The sequence below is a fragment of the Rhamphochromis longiceps genome, linkage group LG2 (genome assembly GCF_057381845.1).
Source record: "Rhamphochromis longiceps isolate RC_006_pf linkage group LG2, R_longiceps_female_GT1.1, whole genome shotgun sequence".
Classification (NCBI taxonomy): Eukaryota; Metazoa; Chordata; class Actinopteri; order Cichliformes; family Cichlidae; genus Rhamphochromis; species Rhamphochromis longiceps.
Window position 1 is genome coordinate 33,463,915 of NC_140558.1, and position 8,818 is coordinate 33,472,732.

Consider the following 8,818-nt stretch of genomic DNA (forward strand, 5'->3'; position numbering starts at 1 on the left):
CCTGTATGATAATCCTGTTATTGTACCCCCAAAAATGAATAAAAACACGTGGAAGCAGGCTTTGAACTCTAACCAATAAGATAACAGGCAGATGGATACATGTCTTTTATGGCTATCATTAAATTTTATTCGAATTGTATGGGAAAAGAAGTAGCGAGTCAAGTATCTGCACCCAGTCCCTACCACGCAGGCGCAGTGGTGTGAGTTTGACTACTTCCTGGCGTCTCGAGAGTAGCCCGGGCTCTGCTGACGTTGAAGGTTAAAAGCTTCAAGTTTCAGTCTTGAGTGTGCAGGTTTTCTGTCGTTAAAGTGGGATGCAGTCAGCGGGAAAACTCATGAAGGTTTTCATAACGAGGCGCATCCCGCAAGAGGGGCTGAAGATCCTGTCAGCGGCTGGAGTGTACGAAGTGTTTTTGTGTGTGAATGAACAGCAAGCTGTCGTTAACAGTGTTGTGCAGATCGGCTCATGCACGCTGTGATTCATGTTTATACACTCCTGTTGCCACACCATTACTCGAAGTTTTCTCTGCTTGCACAAGCTAGCCTGCATGTTTGAATGACATGCTACTTCATGCATCTCGTTCTTGTCGTGTCTCGTTGGAAGCAGGTGTGAGGTGTCTCAGTGGGACTCCGATGAGCCTGTTCCGAGGGCAGACCTTCTCAAAGGTATTCAGGGGGCTCACGGTCTTCTGTGCCTGCTGTCGGACAAGATCGATGCTGAGGTCCTGGAGGCTGCAGGTACGCACTGCCCTCAGGTGGTAGGGTGACCAGATCTAAGCAGACTAAATAAACAGTATGAGTGTGGGTGATTTTTAATAATGCTTTTGATATATTTATCACCAGAAAAAATAGTTTTTCCTATCTCCCTCTTTCTGCTAATCACCTCATGTGTGTTTTCCTAACTTTCATTCCCTGAGGGACCGTGGGGGTCAGGAAATATAAATGCTGTGCATTCCCACACAAAGTGGGGCACTTGATTACCCTGTGTAGTAGTACTGATTTGGATCTGTACTACACACTGGAATGGACAGGAGGCCAACTTTAACATGGGGGGGGTTAGACTCCAACACGCTATACAAGATTACAACCATACATTGTACACTCATAGAGTAATGTTTAAAAAGTTAAAACTAGCCGCTCAAGCACCTGTTTTTGGTTTCAAAGGGTTGCTGGAAGTCTGAGCTGGAAAGGCCTGTCCATTCAGCCACCTCAGCCATGCTTTGTTACCACAACTGCTGCAGAAGCAGTAAACTACTTTAAACCATGTGCATGAGTTAGAATTCCGCTGAGGGGGGACAGTGACTTTATTTATCAGGCCTGAACCCCTTAGGTCTGTCCATAATCACTGTTAATCATTCAGCTTATATTGTCTGGATGAAGATGGCCATTTTGTTGCTTTTAACCTCGGGATTTGATTACATTTATTTGACAGCTACGTGACTGCTTAGCTGTTTTGTCTTTGATTTCAGGGCCGAACTTGAAAGTGATCAGCACGCTGTCTGTGGGATTCGACCACCTAGCCATCGATGAGATCAAAAAACGGTGAACCAACTGAACTTCACTTTTAACCAATAACAGGACACACTATATGCCTCCTCAGTTATACCTATGTTTTGTTTTCAACAGTGGTATTCGTGTTGGATACACCCCGGATGTCCTGACTGATGCCACAGCAGAGCTGACTGTGGCTCTGCTGCTGGCCACCGCTCGCAGATTACCAGAGGGAGTGGAGGAGGTGAAAAAGTCAGTCTCACCTCAACAGTTGTTTCTCTAACCGTTCAGCTCAAATTGCTGATATTAGTTATACAATGATCACACTTTTTCTTCCTGTAAGTGGTGGCTGGAGCTCATGGAAACCTCTCTGGCTGTGTGGTTACGGTCTTTCTGGCAGCACTGTAGGAGTCATTGGACTGGGACGCATAGGTTGACTTTATAACCATATCTAATTTGCAAAGTCTGATCAGATTTTCCTCCTAGCATTTAAGACTTGATGGTAGTTGAATAACTGCTTGTGTTCATGTGCAGGCATGGCCATAGCTCAGAGACTCATGCCATTCGGAGTAAAGAGACTTCTGTACTCTGGGAGAACAGCCAAGCCGCACGCTGCTGAAGTGAACGGAGAGTTTGGTAAGGAATGAATAGAGAAATGCACACAGCGAGAGGGGGATGATAAAGCACAGCAAGGTAGAAAGGGGAGGGCAGTAGTTGTAAACCTAATTTAACCCTGTTTCCAAAGGCATGTGGACACAAAATGTGAATTATACAGAATGCAATGTGTTGCACATCAGTTAAACCCCACATTTAACTGTAAATGGCTGGATTGAAACAAAGAAACTACAGTGAAGATGGCATCTGAGCTCTCGTGCAAATTTAGACACAAGGCCTGTCCAAAGGTTTTATTCCTGGCAATTAATGATGTAGATTTAATACGTGGTAGATTTAATGGATGGATAGATAGAATAGAATAGAAAAATAAAGATCAAATCACAGTACTCTCAAGTTGCTGAAGGGATTAAATAAATTAGGATAACACCATCTTACATCATCACTAATACATCCACAAGCCTTGGTATTTCCATCATCTTTAGATGTGACAATAAGTGTAACATATTTACTTCTACTGCAGATTTCTGTCTGTGATAAATGCAGCGCTGCCCAAGGGCCCAGAGATCACAGACACAGCCTTGTCCCTTGTTTTGTGAAGCAGACGTGATTATTGTACTTTTAATGTTTTGTATGTAGTGTTTACAGAGTGGTGAACCTCTCTGTCTCAGTTTTACTCACATCCTCTTTTTTTATACCCAGTCAGGCCTTTTGTTCCTCTCCTTTTAAAGGCGATGCTGGCACTGGAAGCAAACACTTTACAAAAAACAGGATGCGTGTTCTCATATAGGGCTTAAATTGCTTTATATCCTTATTTACATTGTACATAACAATTTTTGGAGGAGTACATTCACATTTATATTCCAACAAACTGGGTTTTGGGAAAGACGTTCATTCAAAACAATAATGAAGTGATGTGGATGAAAAGAATAAGTCACGGTCGGGTACATGATCAGTGTTGGCTTCATAGTTTCATAGTGGATATTTTATTGATTGTTAATCTACGTGTTTGTCCTGTGTCACCTCTTCTGTTGATCAGTTCCCCTGGACACACTTGTGTCTGAGAGCGACTTCATTGTTGTTTCCTGCTCCCTGACACCAGAAACCCAGGGCATGTGCGACAAGAGTTTCTTCAGCAAGATGAAACCCACCGCAGTCTTCATCAATACTAGCAGGTACTTTTTTTTTTGTACTTTTTTAATAACAATAAATCCCCATCATCATACAGTGAATTATTTGATTTAGGGGGGCTGTGGTGAATCAGGAGCATCTATATGAGGCACTGAGCAGTGGACAGATAGCCGCAGCTGGACTGGATGTCACAACACCTGAGCCACTTCCAACAAACCACCAGCTTCTCACGCTAAAGAACTGCGGTGAGCAGAAAGCTTGTTCCCCACGTAGATGTCTGCTTCTGACCTCTAATGTTTAATTTACTGTTTAAAAAATATTTTCTGTCCTGTTTTTATCCCATGCAGTGGTGTTACCTCACATTGGCAGTGCCACCTACTCCACGAGAGGCGTCATGTCGGCATTGGCAGTGCAAAACCTGCTGGGTGGTCTGCAGGGCACAGACATGCCCAGTGAACTCACCCTCTAAGAGCCTCAAAGTGAGCCGCTGTGCCTCTTCTGCTGACAGCAGAAAACAATAATGAAGTAATGTGGATGAAAAGAATAGTAAGAATGTAGTTCAGTCACGGTCGGGGACATGATCAGTGTTGGCTTCATAGTTTCACTTTAATCTGTCATTTTTGACACCGATAGCACTTGTTATATTCATTGTGCATTTTTGAGGAAGGAAATGATTGGTGCATTTTTGTGAAATATATTCAAGTACTTAATGGCCTAAATAACAAACCATCGGCCCTTGTTAACCCTAAAACTTCTCAAAATACACTATAATGTATTCTTAAAACTCATCTCCCCCATTTTAAAATGCAATATTTACCACGATGAACTTACTTATCTGCACTTTCTCTGCTAATACTTCATGTCTCCCGTTACTGAAACAGCATAACACTCCAGTTTTTGTAATGAAATATGATTTTTCTGAAGAATAAAAAGCCAACTTTCATGCACAAAAGTGTGTAATTTTGTATTATCTCATGTTAAAAAATAGATTAGTGATCTATAAAAAAGACCAAATGAATCATTTATTCTCATTAACTTGTAGCACAGCAGCAATTTAAGCCATCATCAGTTCATTTGCATCAGTTTGGATACATTTTATAGACTTAATTTAATTAAATAGTAATAAATAACAGTCCATATTTAGAGCAAAGTGCCTGCCAAAGACTGGTCATCTTTCCAGTTTAAGCAGGTGTTCTTCGAGTGCTTATACAGGTGGGAGGACTGGCTGAAGCGCTTGCCACACTTGGGACAGGGGTAGGGTTTTTCTCCTGTGTGGACACGAATATGCTTCTTGCAGTCAGTCAAGTTCATGAAGGTTTTACAGCAGATTTTGCAGGCATATTTTTTCTCCCCTTCCACCAGTAGCACGTGGTCCTCAGCAGCTGCTTTCTTGCACTTGGAGAGAACATCCTCTGAAGCTCTTGTCAGAGGTGGCCGATCGGCGACGTCCCCCCCAGAGCCATGGGAAAGCTCTGTGCCGGCTTCTGATCCAGGTTGCGTTTTGGGGGCGATTCGACGGAAGGTTGTTGCTCCTGAGCTTTTCCCTGCCCTCGAGGGTTGGACGACAGGGGCTCCCGCACTGAGTGGTGATCTGACAGTGCTCAGGAACCCTGTTAGAGAGCTCTGGGTGGGCTGGAGGATGATGGTGTCACTAAATCCTGGACTCTGAGTTGGGAGAAGCTGCTGCAAGGGGACCGAGGTGACCGGAAAGATAAGTGAAGATGAAGAGTCTGAAGACTGAGCAGTAGAGGTGTTTGCTTCGTCTGACTTTTGATCGTGCTCACCTGCATCTACCAGAGCTGGAGGAGCTTCGCTGGCGGCGGCGGCAGCAGCTGTGGCAGCAGCTGTGAGGCTGGCTAGACTGTCATCTTCTTCCAGAGCTCCCATGACACTTTCAGTGCCGGGATTGAGGAAGCAGGAAAAGGCCAGGTCTGACAGGCTGTCCAGGCCCTCACCATCTGCCGAGTCCTCATCCAAATCTCCAGTTTCTCCCTGCTCCTCGGTGCGAAGATCTGTGCACAGCTCTGACTGTAAAGAGCCAACATTACATGTTGCTGGGCTGGCTGCAACCATCTTCTCGCCACTGAATTGTGCATTCAAATTATCTGTGCAGGCTTCCAGTGGAGACGGAGGAGAATTACTGGTTAACAAATCTGGAGAATATGAGCTTAGATTTTCTTTTTTCACCTCAATCACTGCCATCTGAGGTTTGTCTCCCTCTTCCTCTCCCACCTTTACCTTGACCACACTGTCTCCATCTGTATGTTCACACTTCTCCCACACACCTGCTATGCTGCTATCCGACTGGCTCGGCAGCTGGATTTCCTCTAATTCTCCTTTGGGTGCTTTGTACTTCTTCTCCTCATCATCACCTTGGTTTTCCCAGAGTGTGTCAGTGATCTGCAGGCAACCTGAAAACAACGGAGCTTCTCCTCTCTCCTCATGGCTCACACAGCTCCTGGTAACAATAGGCGAACACTCCTTATAGTTTGATCCAGGAAGTCTGCAGGTTCTCTTCTTGTCACTGAGCCTGTCCTCATGCAGCTTTCTCTTATGCCCCACTATCACCACACAGTCTTCATCCCCACCAGACTGACTCACCTCCTCTCCCATTTCCTCTTTATCGAGGTCCTCTTCCAGGCCTGATCTGACCCGTTGCTGTGAACTGCCTGCTACCTGGGAAGATGGACTTTCCTGCTCCTGCTGCTGCACAGACCTCCAACCTTTAGGCGCAGAGGCAGGGAAGTTTTTCCTGGACAGGTGTATCTTGCAGGCCTTGACCACAGCGTTGAGGTGCAGGTGCGATGCCGCCAGTAACACATCCATCACATTGGAGGTCCCTAGGGACAGAGTGGAGGTGTAAATCATATCGAGCAGGGTGGAGAAAGACTCTGGGGTCACCACCTCCGGATCGAGCTCTATCACATTGGGACCATCTCGACACCTGTCAGCCCCTGAACCTCCAGCCTCATCTGCAGTGTCGCTGGAGGTGAGGAGAGCCCTGAAGTGAGAACTGCATGCTGCCAGGATGGAGCGGTGAGCCTGAAAGGTCTGACCTCCAACCACCACTACACAGTCACACAGCTGAGCTTGGAGGCGCTGGTGGTTGAGCTGCTTGAAAATATGCTGGAAGTGACTTGGAAAGTTCATCACGGCCAATGGAGCTGGTTCTTAAACACTAAGGATATCAGATTATCATCGAGAATCCATCGGGCCGGTCGATCGATAAGAAACCGATCTTATCTCCTCATCCGCTGCGAACAGCCTCTTGGAGCACAGCTCCAGTGTTTAGCAGCGTTATTGTCTGATTCACCGGCTTTTCTAGAGATGTTCTGGAGTATGGGCGGGCCTGGTCCAACGGTAACACGGAGGAACGCGAAGGATCCCGTGTGCGCACAGCTGATGCTCTCCTCACCAAAACGAACCTCAAACTGCAGGCGTGATCACCCTTATGCGGTTGGTAAGCCACACAGCTCACACACAATAGCCCGGTTTAGCGTCCATTGCTGACGCCTCCATCACTTGCAGTCTCACTAGTCCGCAGACTTAAGTAGCAGCGCCCCCACATGGTACGATATAGGAAGTTCGGGCACAAACCAGCCAAAATATTTGATCAAATTTTTTAAATTGTAGCAACAATACAGCAATAATTTATCTTCAGAGAGCCAGAAATAGTTGTATATTATCTATAGTTTCATACTACATACATATTAGTGCTACTAATACGTGCTGTGTATTAAGTATATCTCTCAAATATTAGTTGCTGAAGAAACACTTTTACACTGGCAACATAAACATGGATTGACTTTATTATGACATCTGGAAGAAACTATTAAAGACAAAACATGTATAAACAAAGAGTGACAATGTGTTTTAATAATAATAGTTAAAAAAAGAAAAAGAAAAAAAGTTTACAAAGTGAAACAAAACTGAATGTGTGTGAGCCGGTTTCTCCACTGCAGTGATGGACAAACGCTGGTAATTTTCCGCTGTGATTTTGTAATGGAACCAGCAGTCTGCTTCTGGACATCCATGCCGTCTCTGATGCAATCAGCTCTCTGTGAATGGATGGAGGAGGAGGAGGAGACCAGCTGCTCCGCTCATATGCTGTCCAGCTTCTTTAACACATACGGCGCTGTAAACACAGACAAACGTCATATAAGCTCAACCAGCACCAGTCCAAATAGATACACAGCTCTCAGGTACAGATGAACAGACACCGTCTTACCTGCTACAGGTAAACAAATTCTTATAGGAAGAGAACAGGAAAGACAGAAGCACGCACCAACACTAACATATACAGTACTGTGCACAAGTATTGAGTGACTAATCCAAATTTGGCATTTTGTGTTCAAATCATTGTCAGTATTTACAGAGGAGGTCAGGAGCTACACAAGTGTCATCTGTAAAACACGGTGGAGGCTTTCAAACTCATTAGAATTGAACTAACTGTGTTTTTCTGTTATATACCCCGTTTCTATGTATGTTTCCACATGTTTCGTTAAATCACTGCACAATTTCCCCCATTTGCCTAGCAATACATAAAGAATAAATGATGACCCTACACTTTTCCACAGTACTGTGTATCAAGCTCAGTACTCCCTGGCACGTGAGGTGTATGTGATTTATAAATACTGTAAACCACAACATAATATACCTGATTGTGGCAACATTTTGATGTGCTCGGGTTACTTCACATGCATGATTATTACAAAGAGAAGGTGAGCAAATGACACAGTTTACTGATAATGAGCTGCATTAGATACCCGTGAGCGGTCTACTCAGCTTTCAATGTCATCTGACGCTACTCACTGGCTCTAAGCAGAGCGACGTAAATAAGGAAGTTTCGTAAAGACAAGATGACATCTTGTCGCATTTTCTTCTTCATCTCCTCCGGGTCCATTTTGGGTCCCAGCCCTTCCAGTTTAAACATTGCTGCTGTAATTCTACTCGGTCTGGTTCGCCTGAAAAATTCACCGTTTCAGGCGCATGGACGAATTAGCTAAAACGGAAATACGCAACACCGGAAATTAAGACGAAATACGGTGCCTACATAGGGACAAACCATACAAAGGAATCAGAACGCGAACGTGTATAGTGGCGCCTTTATTAGACCTTAACAGTTTTATCGTATATTTAGTTAAAATTGGAATAGTTTAGTTATTTTAGTTATTTCTAATTATGTTTTATTTATTATATTATTCTTATGTATGCTCTGCTGGATACTTAAAATAGTCTTATCCAGTGTAATGCAGAAGAATTAATACTCCTCAGGAAATTGTCTTTCTGCTAAAACATAATATCATGTTAAGAAAATAAACTAATAATAATAATAATAATAATAATAATAATAATAATAATAATAATAATGTTGGTCTCTCGGGTGTGGTCCACAAGGGTCAATTTGACCCTGTTTTTCGGTGATTAGCTTTAAAAACATTTAATTTAGGAAGTGCATAGATCTTTTTGAGAGTGGCAGCAGCACAGGCTCCGCTTTGGGACCGTTGTTATTTAACTGAGTGATTATGTGTATGATGCCAGGCAAAGTTGTAATTAACTAAATTACCTGAGGCCAGCTGAAATA

The 8,818-nt window shown here is 43.9% G+C and overlaps 3 protein-coding genes across 3 annotated transcripts; 1 reads left to right on the forward strand and 2 right to left on the reverse strand.

Moving 5' to 3' along the window:
• Positions 1-193: 193 nt before the first annotated feature.
• Positions 194-4,154, forward strand: grhpra (glyoxylate reductase/hydroxypyruvate reductase a). The gene is made up of 9 exons (XM_085424297.1): positions 194-400; positions 608-738; positions 1,470-1,542; positions 1,627-1,743; positions 1,835-1,923; positions 2,026-2,127; positions 3,143-3,278; positions 3,349-3,479; positions 3,582-4,154. The coding sequence occupies exons 1-9, from the start codon at positions 315-317 to the stop codon at positions 3,701-3,703; spliced, it is 987 nt and encodes a 328-aa protein (XP_085280423.1). The 5' UTR covers positions 194-314; the 3' UTR covers positions 3,704-4,154.
• A 78-nt stretch (positions 4,155-4,232) lies between these two features.
• Positions 4,233-6,768, reverse strand: LOC146677613 (zinc finger and BTB domain-containing protein 5-like). The gene has a single exon (XM_085424270.1). It carries the CDS (start codon positions 6,382-6,384, stop codon positions 4,375-4,377), a length of 2,010 nt encoding a protein of 669 aa, XP_085280396.1. The 5' UTR covers positions 6,385-6,768; the 3' UTR covers positions 4,233-4,374.
• Positions 6,769-7,021: 253 nt separating this feature from the next.
• On the reverse strand, positions 7,022-8,250 carry tomm5 (translocase of outer mitochondrial membrane 5 homolog (yeast)). Its single transcript, XM_085382370.1, has 2 exons — positions 8,047-8,250; positions 7,022-7,369 (listed from the first exon to the last, which is right to left on the reverse strand). The coding sequence occupies exons 1-2, from the start codon at positions 8,165-8,167 to the stop codon at positions 7,335-7,337; spliced, it is 156 nt and encodes a 51-aa protein (XP_085238496.1). The 5' UTR covers positions 8,168-8,250; the 3' UTR covers positions 7,022-7,334.
• Positions 8,251-8,818: the final 568 nt, after the last annotated feature.

Coding starts and splice junctions, on each gene's coding strand:
- tomm5 (XM_085382370.1), bottom strand. CDS start 8,167: ATGTTTAAACTGGAAGGGCTGGGACCCAAAATGGACCCGGAGGAGATG. Junction 7,370..8,046: donor CGTCGCTCTGCTTAGAGCCA/GTGAGTAGCGTC, acceptor CTGTGTTTACAG/CGCCGTATGTGTTAAAGAAG.
- grhpra (XM_085424297.1), top strand. CDS start 315: ATGCAGTCAGCGGGAAAACTCATGAAGGTTTTCATAACGAGGCGCATC. Junction 2,128..3,142: donor TGAAGTGAACGGAGAGTTTG/GTAAGGAATGAA, acceptor TCTGTTGATCAG/TTCCCCTGGACACACTTGTG. Junction 3,480..3,581: donor TCTCACGCTAAAGAACTGCG/GTGAGCAGAAAG, acceptor TATCCCATGCAG/TGGTGTTACCTCACATTGGC.
- LOC146677613 (XM_085424270.1), bottom strand. CDS start 6,384: ATGAACTTTCCAAGTCACTTCCAGCATATTTTCAAGCAGCTCAACCAC.